Source organism: Macaca fascicularis, chromosome 19, assembly GCF_037993035.2.
Source record: "Macaca fascicularis isolate 582-1 chromosome 19, T2T-MFA8v1.1".
Lineage (NCBI taxonomy): Eukaryota > Metazoa > Chordata > Mammalia > Primates > Cercopithecidae > Macaca > Macaca fascicularis.
This window is the reverse complement of record NC_088393.1, coordinates 43314741-43330058: the sequence shown is the minus strand read 5'-3', so window position 1 is coordinate 43330058 and position 15318 is coordinate 43314741. Positions and strand designations below refer to the sequence as shown.

Below are 15318 nucleotides of genomic sequence, written 5' to 3'. Positions count from 1 at the left end.
TGCAAGCCTCTGGTAATGTTCTGCTTTTTAACCTGCATGTGGTGAATCTAAGTACCGTATTTAACAATATTACGACCACGAGCAATTAGAACAGTCTCTGCTATCAACAATGTCCCAGTTCAAACCTCGCTCCTAAGAACTGTGAAGTGGATACTCGCTGGCTTTTTTTTTTTTTTTTTTTTTTGAGACAGAGTCTTGCTCTGTCACCTAGGCTGGAGTGCAGTGGCACAATTTTGGCTCACTGCAACCTTGGCCTCCCGGGTTCAGGCTATTCTCCTGCCTCAGCCTCCCAAGTAGCTGGGATTACAGGCGTACGCCACCATGCCCAGTTACTTTTTTTTGAATTTTTAGTAGAGACGGGGTTTCATTATGTTGGCCAGGCTGGTCTCAAACTCCTGGCCTCAGGTGATTTGCCCGCCTCAGCCTTCGAAAGTGCTGGGATGACAAGTGTGAGCCACCACACCTGGCCTATAGTCTTCTTCCTCTTTTTTTTTTTTTTTTGAGACAAAGTCTCGCATTGGCTCCCAAGCTGGAGTGCAATCACTGGCACAATCTCAGTTCGCTGCAAGCTCTGCCTCCCAGATTCACGTAATTCTCCTGCCTCAGCCTCCTGAGTAGCTGAGATTACAGGCGCACACCACCATGCCTGGCTAATTTTTTTGTATTTTTAGTAGAGACGGGGTTTCACTATGTTGGCCAGACTAGTCTCAAACTCCTGACCTCATTATCTACCTGCCTTGGCCTCCCAAAGTGCTGAGATTACAGGCGTGAGCCATGGCACCTGGTCATTATTCTTTTTTTTTTTTTTTGAGACGGGGTATCACTCTGTTGCCTAGGCTGGAGTGCAGTTGTATGAACTGAGCTCACTGCAGCCTGCACCTCCCAGGTTCAAGGAATTCTCCCACCTCAGCCACCTGAGTAGCTGGGATTACAGAAACACCACCACATCCAGCAAATTTTTGTATTTTTAGTCGAGACGGGGTTTCACCATGTTGTCTAGGCTGGTCCCGAACTCCTGACCTCAGGTAATCTACCTTCCTCGGCCTCCCAAAGTGTTGGAATTACAGGCGTGAGCCGCTGCACCTGGCTCCAGCCATTATTCTTTATACTATACACAGATACTGTATTCACTTGTTTGGATATATATTTTACAGGAGAGTTGAAGAATGAATCCTTTTTTAGCAGGGTAGCTAGCAAGGCGCAGGGAGCGGGAAGGAAGGGGCTCACCAGCGAACTTGATGGCAGTGATGGAGGAGGAGTGGTCATCCAGCGTCTGCTCCAGGTTGTAGTTCTTCTCCACATTCAGCACATGGATCAGCCGGTCCCGACTGGCTGAGGCCAGCAAGGTCAGCCCTGTGAGAGGAGAGAATAAGACTGGTTCCTGAAGGCTGCGTGGGTGCCCTGGCCTCCCAGAAGGGCAGTGTGACCAAGCTGCCCAGTTCTCGGAGAAGGGGTCTTTGGTTCTTCAACTGTAGCCAATTTGGCCCAAGCCTGGCAAGGGCCACTCCCTCAGCTCTGTGTGGTCTTTCTCAGAGTCCCCACACCCTGGCATTTCACCTCCTCACCACCAGCTCAGGAGGATGAATCTCGATAGGCGCATGGACGCTCCTCCAGGGACATCCACAGCAGACACTCCAGCAGAGCCCAGTGCTCTTGCCTGCTGGGTCCGACTCCTTGGCATGCTGGGTAAAGCCCTGGCAACCTCTCAGCCTCTTCCAAAACCAATGCCCTCTCACCCTCTGAGGTCTGGCTACTTGGGCCTTGTTCAGGTCCTATTGACTGCCTGTGGCCAGACTCCCATCTGCCACCAGCCTTCCCTACTCTGGTCACTTGCTATGTCTGAGGCCTAACAACATGATCTGAGGCAGAGGGGAGATCAGGAGAGGCGAACCGAGTGAAGAGATGTTTAAAGACAAGTTGGTAGGGCACACAGCATGGGGGATGGGAGATCGAAAGAAGAGCACGGGCAAAATCACATCAAGATATAACTCCACCATCTCCATAACTCCCAAAGTGCCGGGATTACAGGCATGAGCCACCGTGCCTAGCCGAGAAAAAATCTTGAGGAGCCGGGCGCGGTGGTTCACACTTGTAATCCCAGCATTTTGGGAGGCCAAAGTGGGTGGATCACCTGAGGTTAGGAGTTCGAGACCAGCCTGGCTAATATGGTGAAACCCCGTCTCTACTAAAAATACAAAAATTAGCCGGTGTGGAGGGGGCGTGCCTGTAATCCCAGCTACTCTCGAGAGGCTGAGGCAGGAGAATCACTTGAACCTGGGAGGCGGAAGTTGCAGTGAGCCAAGATCATGCCATTGCTCTCCAGCCTGGGTGACAGAGCAAGACTCTTGTCCCCCCCAAAAAAAAGCCGGGTGTGGTTGCTCATGCCTGTAATCCCAGCACTTTGGGAGGCCAAGGCAGGCAGATCACCTGAGGTCAGGAGTTTGAGACCAGCCTGGCCAACATGGTGCTGAAACCCCATCTCTACTAAAAATACAAAAATTGGCCAGGCATGGTGGCAGGTGCTTGTAATCCCAGCTACTTGGGAGACTGAGGCATGAGAATCACTTGAACCGGGAGGTGGAGGTTGCAGTCAGCAGAGATGGCGCCACTCCCCTCTAGCCTGGACAGAGTCCATCTCAAAAAAAAAAAAAAAAAAATGAGGAATTTGGGTGAAGCCTATAGGGTATTCATTATAATATTCTCCCAATATTTCTATAGGCTTCAAACTTTTTGAAAATAATGCCTAACAATCAATCTATCTTCTTCAGTAGAAGATGAGCTCATTCACAATTCACTCATTCACACATCCACCCCTTTGGCTTGGGTGCTGGCACCAGCAGCAGGCAAGTCAAGCTGAGTCCTGCCGGCAAGTGTCTTGTGTTCTGGAGTTCCAGCCACTCTGGTCTCAGGGTCCAGCTACAGGGGCCCTTACCGAACACAAGACTCCCAGCTGTCATCCACAGACACTAACTACCCCTTTCTGTGGCCTTGCCGGGGGGTTGCCTCCCTGCCAGACCCCCATTCCACTCCTGCTGTGGGCTCACCTGTCTCTGGCTTGGAGTACTCCAGGCACAGCACCTCAGCATCATGGGCCTCCACCTTGACCAGCTCGTCCATGAAGTGCAGCTCGTGGATCCTGGGAGACACACACCGCCCGCTGAAGCCCCAGACCCCAGCCCCATGCACTCTGCCACTTCTAGAACAGGTCAGAATGGCCAGGCCGGCAACATGAGAACCCCTTATCATGGCTAAATACTCTAGAGATGTACAATCACTTTTCTCATTTAGAAACCTGCCATCGTAAAGGGAGCTGTGTTGAGACAGGGAGCACCTCAGCAGGCAGCAGTCCCTTGTGGTGCATGCGCCAGAACATAGCCCCAGGGATCTAGGACAGTCCTCTAGGGTGACAGGCGTTTACACAGGGCTGCATCAGAGGTGGTTCCTGGGGTGGGGCAGGGGCCAGGGATTAGGGGCCAGAGGTCATAGTCCAGGATAGGAGCTATGGATGAGAACATCTGATTCCAGTCTCATTGTTAAGAGTTTCAAATCTAGACCTTCCTCATTCTCCTCAAATGAAATCAGTCATCAAGTCATCCCAGCTTCTCCATTCTACCTGCGTGATCTTAGTCCAGACACCTTGTGCCAATAACATCACTTACATCAGAGGGTCAGTGAGAGGATTAAATCAGTTAACGCAGTGCTCAGGCCTGCGTCCAGCAAGGGGGAAGAGCACTATCCCCATGTTAGCTCTTGGTACCGTTGTGCCCCTCTGGACAGTGCCATGTCAATGTGAGCAGCTCACTGACACACTGAGCTGGCCTCATACAGTGACTGGTATCAAAACAGGTGCCAATATTTAAATATTATAGAATTTCACAGAAAAAAAATCAGCACTTTCTGCTCTTCTTGACAACAGGAAGATGTGATAACTTGTAGCCTACTCTCCTGGGGCTGCCTGGTGGCTGCTGCCCCTTTATGTCCCCTCTAGCTCCCCCCAACTCTCTTCCATTCCCTAGTGGCTCCAGCACCCAAGTGGTCAGAGCAGTCATTTGTCATCTTAAACCTGGTCCCAGAGACAGGGCCTATGTCCCACTAGCACCTACTGGGTTGGTAACATCTTGCCAAACTTCAACAGGGCACATAAGCAGCCTGAACTCTCAGCTACCCCACCCTCCTAGCCCCTCTCCCAGGGCCACCAGGACCTTCCTCCAGCTGGCATCTTTGCTGACAGTTCAGCATTGGTACCATGTGGCTGGTGAAAGTGTTACTCTGCCCTAGAGTCATGTGAGCTTGCCTGTGCACTCTGTAGGCAAAGTCTGCACACCCTAGCTGCTGAGGTCCTGGTAGTCACCCTGCTCTCAGCCCTTCTGGAAGCCTCTTCCGAGCTTAAGTTCCCAATGGGGGCTGTTTATGGGATTACTATTCACAGCCCCTCATTCCCAATGGGCAGCAGGAGGTGCCAAGCCCAGGGCTCCTGCCCACTGCCCTGAGAATCCGAGCTGGAGCTGGGAGGTGTACACTGGACACTGCCAGGGCCCACTTGCCTCAAATTTCCACTTCGGTCGCCTGAAGCCAAATGCTGGCCATCAGGACTGACCTGCATGACCCGCACCCCGGCTTTCACGTCCATGGGCGTCCCATTCTCACTCCCCCGGTCTGGGAAGTGTGACATGTCCTGCAGGTGCTGGATGTCATTCTCCACATACACGACCTTCAGCAGGGTCTGCAGGAAGGACAGGGCTGAGGTCAGCACCACAAGCAGCTCAGAAGCACCTCTGAAATCGTGTCCCTCCATAGCCAGTCTCTTCTTCGTTAGTAATACAACCCTAATTTTAAGCTGGGAGTTTCACCAATCAGAATAATTATTTCCTTGCCTCCCCTGCAGCTAGATAAGAATATGTGAATAAATTCTGAACAATTAAACATAAAGCAAGCACGTATTCTTCTGCTGTCTTTTCTCCATCCTGCAGCCTGGAACTCGGATATGATAGCAGGAGTCCCCACAGCCACACTGGGTCATGAGGACATAGCCTACTCCCTCAAATGACAGAGTAGAGAGCTGGAAGGCCCTTGGATCCCTAAGGGCTTCCTGCAGAACGTCTAAACTGGTTACCTCCAGACTACTTTTATGAATCAGAAACCTAACTTTTACCTCTTGAGTTTTTCTATTGTGTGCAGTCAAAAACAGCATGTATATCACAGGTACAGAGGAGATGATAGTAGCACTGGGTGGGGAATGAGGGGAGTAATAAAAGTGTACCTGTGGGGCACCTGCTACAGCCTCCTGCATCAAGGGTCTTTTTAGTTCCAATCGCACTGGCCTCTTTCAGGTTTTCCAATTCACCCAGCTGTTTTCCACTCCAGGGCCTTCATACAGGCTATTCCCTAAGTATAGACTCTCTCCCCTTCCCTCTTTACTCTTCCCAATCTCAACTTAGCTGTCCCTTCCATGGGAAACTGCTCTGGATGTCCCAGGTAAGTTCACATGCTGCTGCTCTATGTCCTACTAGCACCCTGCACATTTTCCTTCATGGTGCTTGTTGCACTTGTGATTGTGCTTAAAGTGGATGGTTGTCAGTTCACTGCCTGCCCTCACTAGATTGTGTGTGCCACAGGGCAGAAAAGTCTTAGTCGCTCTTGTGTCCCTAGCATGTAGCAAAGCACGTAGCCTGGACCTTAATAAGTGTCTGCAGAATAAATGAATGCATGACTCAGGTCTCAGCTCCCCAGAGACGCCCTCTCACTGGCCTCACAATACTAACCAAAATTTCTTCAGCAAACTCTTCTTCCCAGCCTCCCATCATGGCTCTCGCCAGCATTCTGCCTGCACCCCGCTGAGGCCTCACTGTGTGGCAGCCAATGGACAGGGGGAGCCCCGGAATGACCTGGCTCATTAGGTGCTCTCCCAGGGAATTCCATCTGAAGACTTAGGAAGCAATTTCACCTCTGCTGGGTGTGTTGGGCTGCTGGGAGTGGCCATATCCACACATCTGCAGAGCAGGAGCCAACTGGCAAAGAATCAGAGAGGATAGACTGTGCCACCTCAGAGAGGGAGCAGGAGAAAGAGAAACAAGAGGAAGCGATGCAGAGAGGGACTTGCCTTGGTTGCCGGCTCTTGCCCTAGTGGAACCTAACATTTCGGGTCCATCAGACTCCTTCCTGCCCCTACATTCAAGCTTACAGTATTGTTCCTCCTGAAAGATGGTTCACAAAGGAAGCCACTCACATTGCTGAAGATGTTTTTCTGCCAGTGAGAATCAGGGCTGCTGTCCAAGTTCCAGAAGCGAATGGTGTTGTCTGAAGAACAAGTCAGAAAGGATCCTGACGGCAAACAAGCTCTCTGGTCTTCAAACTCAGGATACACCTACAGTTCCCAGAGGACAAGGCAAAGGATGACTCAATGACAGCACTATGACTTACTGTTGCATTTTCATGGGGAAAAAAAAAAGTAAGTTAAAGATAAACAGGTATCCTGCAATACTTTCTATGCTAAAAATAAACAAGGGAAAAAAAAGGATACAAAATGTTACCATATGTCTATGTCCCACCTTCAGCCTAGGCCTTAATACATACCCTCAAATAAACTTTCAAGGGAAATGTGGAACTCAAACATCACTAAACACAAAAGAAAACAATGTACCATGAGCAAGAAGTAGCACAAGCAACAGAGTCTAGCAAGACTTCAAATACTGAAATTATTAAATCAAGGGAAGTGGTGCATGCCTGTAGTCCCAACTACTTGGGAGGCTGAGGCAGGAGGATTACTTGAGACCAGCAGTTCAAGTCCAGTCTGGCCAACATATGAGACTGTGTCTCCAAACAAACAGACAGACAAACCAAAAACAAAATAAAAAACCCAAATTGAAATTATCAGACAGAATACAAAATAACTATGATCAATATGTTTGACGAACTAAAAGATAATTTTGACAAGATTAAAAGTATGCAGCCAACCAGAAATTATAAAGATTAACCAAGCAGGGCTGAAAAAGAACCAAACAGAACTGCTTCTAGAAATGAATAATAAAAACATATTGGCCAGGCGCAGTGACTCATGCCTGTAATCCCAGCACTTTGGGAGGCCGAGGCGGGCAGATCCCCTGAGGTCAGGAGGTCGAGACCAGCTCTCCAGACGCTAGCTTCCCCAGCGTCTCTACTAAACCCCATCTCTACTAAAAATACAAAATTAGCTGGGCATGGTGGTGCATGCCTGTAATCCCAGCTACTCGGGAGGCTGAGGCAGGAGAATTGCTTGAAACTGGGAGGTGGAGGTTGCAGTGAACCGAGATCGTGCCATTGTACTCCAGCCTGGGCAACAAGAGTGAAGCTCCGTCTCAAAAAAATAAAAATAAAAAAATAAAAAATAGGCCAGGCACGGTGGCTCATGCCTGTAATCCCAGCACTTTGGGAGGCCAAGGTGGACAGATCACGAGGTCAGGAGATCAAGACCATCCTGACTTAACACGGTGAAACTCTGTCTCTACTAAAAAAAAAAAAATACAAAAAATTAGCTGGGCGTGGTGGCGGGCGCCTGTAGTCCCAGCTACTCAGGAGGCTGAGGCAGGAGAATGTTGTGAACCCAGGAGGCGAAGCTTGCAGTGAGTCAAGATCATGCCACTGCACTCCAGCCTGGGCAGCAGAGCGAGACTCCGTCTCAAAAACAAACACATAAATAAATAAAAATAAAAACATATTAAAAACCAAAGATTAGCTCTCTGGTCTCGCCTGCAGAAGCGAGATGACGAAGGGAACGTCATCGTTTGGAAAGCGTCGCAATAAGACGCACACATTGTGCCGCCGCTGTGGCTCTAAGGCCTACCACCTTCAGAAGTCGACCTGTGGCAAATGTGGCTACCCTGCCAAGTGCAAGAGAAAGTATAACTGGAGGCCGGGCGCGGTGGCTCAAGCCTGTAATCCCAGCACTCTGGGAGGCCGAGGCGGGCGGATCACGAGGTCAGGAGATCGAGACCATCCTGGCTAACACGGTGAAACCCCGTCTCTACTAAAAAAAATACAAAAAACTAGCCGGGCGAGGTGGCGGGCGCCTGTAGTCCCAGCTATTCGGGAGGCTGAGGCAGGAGAATGGCGTAAACCCGGGAGGCGGAGCTTGCAGTGAGCTGAGATCCGGCCACTGCACTCCAGCCCGGGCGACAGAGCGAGACTCCGTCTCAAAAAAAAAAAAAAAAAAAAAAAAAAAAAAAAAAAAAAGAAAGTATAACTGGAGTGCCAAGGCTAAAAGACGAAATACCACCGGAACTGGTCGAATGAGGCACCTAAAAATTGTATACCGCAGATTCAGGCATGGATTCCGTGAAGGAACAACAACTAAACCCAAGAGGGCAGCTGTTGCAGCATCTAGTTCATCTTAAGAATGTCAACGATTAGTCATGCAATAAATGTTCTGGTTTTAAAAAATACAAAAAACAAAACAAAACAAAAAAACCCCCAAAAATTAGATATAATTGAGGAGAAAATTAAGTGAACTGAAAGACAGAACTAAAGATGTTTAGAATGAAGCTGAGAAGGACAAAGAGCCACCATATAAAGAGATCTCAAAATATGGAAGATTGAGAACTGGGAAGACGATAGTAGCGGCATTAATTTTTTTAATTTCCCAAAATCTCGACATAAGAAAAACATCAACCAGATGGCAAAACCCAAACCTACAGACAACATTTATAGCAAAACTCAGTGACAAAATACTCCCATAACCCCCAAAATACAAGTGAGTGGGACAAACCACCACTAGTCACAAGACCTACATATCAGCATGCATGTGGGAGACAGAGAAGCAATGAGGCATCTGACAGACCCAGCAACAGGATAATTCCAAAGTAGCCAACATGTGTTCACTGGAAAGCACACTGGGCCAAACCGGACAGCAGCTGAAACTGGGAGGGTTTCATCCGCCCCAGCAGCAGTTGAGTGTAAGGGGTAAGGCCTAAAGGGACTGGAGAAGATCCTGTGAACTCTCAAAACTGAGCTGCCAGGGCTCCCTTTCAGGACAAAGCCCCACACTGAAGAGAAACTGCTGAGAATAGAAACAAAACTGATCAATCACAACAGGGACAGGAGAAATAAAGTAAACAAGAGATTCAGATTAAAGGAGAGACATAACAGATAAAGAGGACCACAAAAAGGAACTATCAGAAAGCAGGCTGCCATATTTTAACACAGAAAAATAACAGAAGCCTATAATCCCAGCACTTTGGGAGGCTGAGGCAGGAGGATTGCTTGAGCCCAAGTTTGAGACAAGCCTGGGCAGCATAGTGAGACCCATCTCTATCAAAACTAAAAAATTAGCCGGGCATGGTAGTGCATGCCTGTGGTCCCAGCTACTCGGGAGGCTGAGGCAGGAGGATTGCTTGTGCCTACGAGGTTGAGGCTTCAGTGAGCTGTGATCATGCCACTGCACTCCAGCCTAGGCAAGAGTGAGACTCTTTCTCGAAAACAAACAAAACAAAACAAAACAAAACAAAACATGCCACTCCACCCCCATTAAAAAACAGAAGACAGAGTTCTCTCTTGTGAAGTTGGAAAATCTGTCCTGAAGCACACCAAATTCTTTTTTTTTTTTTTTTTTTTTTTTTTGAGACGGAGTCTCACTCTGTCGCCCAGGCTGGAGTGCAGTGGCTGGATCTCAGCTCACTGCAAGCTTCGCCTCCCGGGTTCACGCCATTCTCCTGCCTCAGCCTCCCGAGTAGCTGGGACTACAGGCGTCCGCCACATCGCCCGGCTAGTTTTTTTGTATTTTTTTTTTTAGTAAAGACGGGGTTTCACCATGTTAGCCAGGATGGTCTCGATCTCCTGACCTCGTGATCCACCCGTCTTGGCCTCCCAAAGTGCTGGGATTACAGGCTTGAGCCACCGCGCCCGGCCAAGCACACCAAATTCTAATATTTCAGAAAAACTGGTATCACGTAAAAATGAACAACAGGAAAGGACCAAGGTCAAATCCAACAGTCACTCTTAAAAAGGAAGAAGAAGAAGAAGAAAAAAAAGCACATCAGAAACATATTTTCACAAAAAAGATAAAAACTATAACTTACTTTTTTTTTTTTTTTTTACAGAGTCTTGCCCTGTCGTCCAGGCTGGAGTGCAATGGCACGATCTTGGCTCACTGCAACCTCCACCTCCTGGGTTCAAGCAATTCTCCTGCCTCAGCCCCCCAGGTAGCTGGGATTACAGGCGCCGACCATCACACCCAGCTAATTTTTTGTATTTTTAGTAGAGACCGGGTTTTGCCATGTTGGCCAGGCTGGTCTCAAACTCCTGACCTCAGGTGATCCACCTGCCTCAGCCTCCCAAAGTGTTGGGATTACCGGCATGAGCCACCATGCCTGGCCTACTATTTCAAAAGAAGGTAAAAGATATTTAAAAAATGATCCAAGTGCCGGGCGCGGTGGCTCAAGCCTGTAATCCCAGCACTTTGGGAGGCTGAGGCGGGCGGATCACAAGGTCAGGAGTTCGAGACCATGGTGAAACCCCGTCTCTACTAAAAATACAAAAAAAAAATTAGCCGGGTGCAGTGGCGGGCGCCTGTAGTCCCAGCTACTCGGGAGGCTGAGGCAGGAGAATGGCAGGAACCCGGGAGGCGGAGCTTGCAGTGAGGGAGCTTGCAGTGAGCCGAGATCGCGCCACTGCACTCCAGCCAGGGGAACAGAGCGAGACTCCGTCTCAAAAAAAAAAAAAAAAAAAAAAAAAAAAAAGATCCAAGATATGAAAAACAACCTAGAAAAACTCAGAAACAAAGTGATGTAACTTAAAGAAAGAACTAGGTCAGCCGCAGTGGCTCACGCCTGTAATCCCTGCACTTTGGGAGGCCGAGGTGGGCAGATCACTTGAGGTGAGGAGTTCGAGACCAACCTGGCCAGCATGGCAAAATCCTGTCTCCATTAAAAAAACAAAAATTAGCCAGGCGTGGTGGTGCATCTGGAATTCCAGCTACTCAGGAATCTGAGGCAGGAGAATCGTCTGAACCTGGGAGCTTGAGGTTGCAGTGAGCGGAGATCACGTCACTGCACTCCAGCCTGGGCGACAGAGTGAGATTCCATTTCAAAAAAAAAAAAAACTTGTACTTATACGTTCATAGCAGTGGTATTCACAACAGCCATAAGGTAGAAACAACCCAAGTGGCCGTCAACTGATAACAGAGAACAAAATGTGTTCTATCCATACAATGAAATACTATTCCGCCATAAAAAGGAATGAAGTACTGACACATGCTACAACATGGATAAATCTTGAAAACATTATGCTAAGTGAAAGCCAGGCACAAAAGCCCACATATTCTATGTTTTCACTTATAAAAATTATTCAGGTCAGGCATAGTGGCTCACACCTGTAATCCCTGCACTATGGGAGGCTGAGGTGGGTGGATCACCTGAGCTCAGGAGTTCAAAACCAGCCTGGGCAACATGGTGAAACCCTGTCTCTACTAAAATACAAAAAATTCATCAGGCATGGTGGCATGTGCCTGTAATCCCAGCTACTCTAGAGACTGAGGCATGGGAATTGCTTAACTCGGGAGGTGGAGGTTGCAGTGAGCCGAGATTGTGCCTCTGCATTCTAGTCTGGTGACAGAGCGGGACTCCATCAAAAAAAAAAAAAAAAAAAAAAAAAAGAAAGAAAGAAAGAAAGAGGAAAAGAAAGGAAAGAGCCGGGCACGATGGCTCACGCCTGTAATCCCTGCACTTTGGGAGGCCGAGGTGGGCGGATCACAAGGTCAAGAGATTGAGACCTGGCTAACACGGTGAAACCTCATCTCTACTAAAAATACAAAAAATTAGCTGGGCGTGGTGGCGGGCACCTGTAGTCCCAGCTACTCAGGAGTCTGAGGCCAGAGAATGGTGTCAACCTGGGAGGCGGAGCGTGCAGTAAGCTGAGATTGTGCCACTGCACCACTCTGGCCTGGGTGACAGAGCGAGCAAGACTCACTCTCAAAAGAAAGGAAGGAAGGAAAGGAAAGAAAAGAAAAGGGAAAAGATTCAGAACAGGTAAATCCACAGACAGAAGCAGATTAGTCATCTCCATCGATGGGGGGAGTGGGGAATGGGGAGGACTGCTTAACAGATACAGGATTTTTTTGGGTGGGTGGGTGATGAAAATGTTCTGAAACTAGAGAGTAACGATGGCTGCATGACACTGTAAGTGTACTAAGTGCCACCAAATGGTAACTTTAAAATAGCTGAAATGGTAAATTTCATGTCATGTATATTTTACCACTATATATATATAATTCCCCATTCCAAAATAAACAGGGGTCAAAAGGGAGAGACTATAGTATGCAACGGCTACATATTCAGATCCTGTAAATATAGTATAACTATTTTAAAAATTGGAGAGAGTAGAGAGAACATATGCAATACAATTGTTTTAACTGTCTTCAGAACTGAAGAGCTGTCCGTTCTCAGACTTTTGCATGTAAATGTGGGAAAAAGCGAATGAGTTAATGGGGATATTCTAATTCCATCATCCCCTGTGTCCTTAAGAACTAGGCTTCTGGAAGCATCAACCCAATAGCTATGAGTATCCCTAACACTCAACTTGTGATTCTGAAATCCCAATTTGTACTAAAAAAATACAACTGGCCTTTTCTTTCTCTTTTTTCTTTTCTTTTTTTTTTGTGATAGGGTTTCACTCTGTCACCCAGATTGGTGTACAGTGGCTTGATCTCAGCTTAATGCAACCTCTGCTTCCCAGGTTCAAGCGATTCTCATGCCTCAGCCTCCCGAGTAGCTGGGACTACAGGCGCCCGCCACCATGCCTGGCTAATTTTTTGTATTTAATGGAGACAAGGTTTCACCATGTTGACCAGGTTGGTCTCAAACTCCTGGGGTCAGGTAATTCCCCTGCCTCAGCCTTCCAAAGTGCTGGGATTACAGGCATGAGCCACTGCACCCAGCCCAAAAAACTAAACATGGTCTTTTCAAGAAATGGTTGATTCCTGATATGGGACAGGAAAGGTACAAGATGAGACTGGAACATATTGGCATCCCAGGCAGCAAGGTGGCTATCAAGAAATACTAGGGTCATGTCCAAAGGACTCAGGAGCCAATGTTAAGAGGCTCTCACTGGCGAAAGATGGGATGATATGAGCTCCAATAAAGTTAATAATTATAATAGATTAAAACATATCTGATATATTTAAATATATATGAGTTTATAATGATATTAAATAAAACTAGTTACCTTTAGAGGATAGGGAACCAATTCATTATCTTGAAAACTGGTAAATAAAGGGAAAGAATCAAGTATTTCTCCTGCCTTTCCTATATGAAGTATAGCACTGGGTGACCAAATGGCAGATGAGAGCAAATATCTCTTCATGTAAGTAGTCCAACTAATAAAAATAAATTATAGAATTAGAATATCACCATATTGCAACCCTCAATAAATGGGTCCAGGCATTGAGCATCAATAGCTGCTAACAGGCCAGGCACAGTGGCTTACACCTGTAATCCCAGCACTTTGGGAGGCCGAGGCGGGCAGATCACTTGAGGTCAGAAGTTTGAAACCAGCCTGGCCAACATGGTGAAACCCCATCTCTACTAAAAATACAAAAATTAGCCAGGCGTGGTGGCGGCTGCCTGTAATACCAGCTACTTGGGAGGCTGAGGCAGAAGAATCGCTTGAACCTGGGAGGTGGAGGATGCTGTGAGCCGAGATTACACCATTGCACTCCAGCCTGGGCGACAAGAGTGAAACTCCATCTCAAAAAAAAAAAAAAAAAAAAAAAAAAAAGCAGAGAGAGAATAGGGTAGAAGCAGTATTGGCTGACAATTTTCTTTTTTTTTTTTTTTTTTTTTTTAGACGGAGTCTCGCTCTGTCGCCCAAACTGGAGTGCAGTGGCTGGATCTCAGCTCACTGCAAGCCCCGCCTCCCAGGCTTACGCCATTCTCCTGCCTCAGCCTCCCGAGTAGCTGGGACTACAGGCGCCCGCCACCTCGCCCGGCTAGTTTTTTGTATTTTTCAGTAGAGATGGGGTTCCACCGGGTTAGCCAGGATGGTCTCGATCTCCTGACCTCGTGATCCGCCCGTCTCAGCCTCCCAAAGTGCTGGGATTACAGGCTTGAGCCACCGCGCCCGACCTGGCTGACAATTTTCTAGAACTGATGAAAAGATCTATCCACAGATACTGCTGCTGAACAGCTATATACATAAACAGTAAGGAGATGCAAAGAAAATCAACTGAAGACACATAATAAAATTGATAACAGTGAGGGTGAGAGGGAGCAGAACTGGGGGCAGGGAAGTCATCAATGTAGACTATAGCCTTATCTATAATATTTCACCTATTTTCCCAAATTTTTAAAAATTTCATATATAAATTTTAAGTTACTAAAAAACATTCTTTGAATGGAAAAAAAGTGCTGTCAACAAAAACGTCAGCCCCATGAAGGCAGACAGACTCAACCAGAGTCATACGGCTGAATGCTGCCTATTCAAAAGGACAAAGTTCTTTGTCACGGTCCTGAATCTGGCCACTGAAAACACAATTCCTCTAGGACAAACATTTCCAGTAAGAAATTTTCAGCCCCCCTGCCATAGCCCCTGTCGAGTAGCTGCAACTATAGGCACGCCTGGCTAATTTTCAATTATTTTTTGTAAAGCCGGGGTTTCCTCATGTTGCCCAGGCTGATCTCGAATCCCTGGACTCAAGTGATCTGCCCACTTCGATTTCCCAAAGTGCTGGGACTACAGGCATGAGTCACCGTGCCTGGCTAACTTTAGAGAATTTTTTAAAACCCACAAACTCACTCTCAGAAAATAAAAACTTCAAAACCTTTTTTTTTTCTAGACAGGGTCTCACTCTGTTACTCAGGCTGGAGTATGGTGGCACAATCACAGCTCACCGTAGCCTTGACATCCTAGACTCAAGTGATCTTCCTGCCTCCGCCTCTCGAGTAGCTGAGACCACACGTGTGTGCCACCATGCCTGGCTAATTTTTAAAAATTATTTGTAGAGGCCGGGCGCGGTGGCTCAAGCCTGTAATCCCAGCACTTTGGGAGGCCGAGACGGGCGGATCACGAGGTCAGGAGTTCGAGACCATCCTGGCTAACACGGTGAAACCCCGTCTCTACTAAAAAATACAAAAAACTAGCCGGGCGAGGTGGCGGGCGCCTGTAGTCCCGGCTACTCGGGAGGCTGAGGCAGGAGAATGGCGTAAAAACCCGGGAGGCAGAGCTTGCAGTGAGCTGAGATCCGGCCACTGCACTCCAGCCTGGGCGACACAGCGAGACTCCGTCTCAAAAAAAAAAAAAAAAAAAAAAAAAATTATTTGTAGAGATAGGGTCTTGCGTTGCCCAGGCTCGTCT

The 15318-nt window shown here is 47.7% G+C and overlaps 1 protein-coding gene across 14 annotated transcripts in view; it reads right to left on the bottom strand.

Annotated features, from left to right (window-relative positions):
* The window catches only part of WDR62 (WD repeat domain 62), a 52050-nt gene that overhangs the window by 18103 nt on the left and 18629 nt on the right, over positions 1 to 15318 (bottom strand). For 11 of the 14 annotated variants that reach the window (XR_012427479.1, XR_012427478.1, XR_012427480.1 and 8 more), the window contains 4 exons: positions 6227 to 6364; positions 4545 to 4723; positions 3045 to 3136; positions 1228 to 1353 (listed from right to left, as the gene is read on the bottom strand). Coding sequence is in view for 8 of the 14 variants with exons in the window: in XM_005588930.5 (XP_005588987.3) it covers positions 1228 to 1353; positions 3045 to 3136; positions 4545 to 4723; positions 6227 to 6364 (535 nt within the window). In the remaining 6 variants the exon portion in view is untranslated. Of the gene's footprint in view, positions 1 to 1227; positions 1354 to 3044; positions 3137 to 4544; positions 4724 to 6226; positions 6365 to 13191; positions 13345 to 15318 lie in introns of those variants that run through there. The other 3 variants (XM_074023259.1, XM_074023260.1, XM_074023261.1) reach the window with 3 other exon arrangements.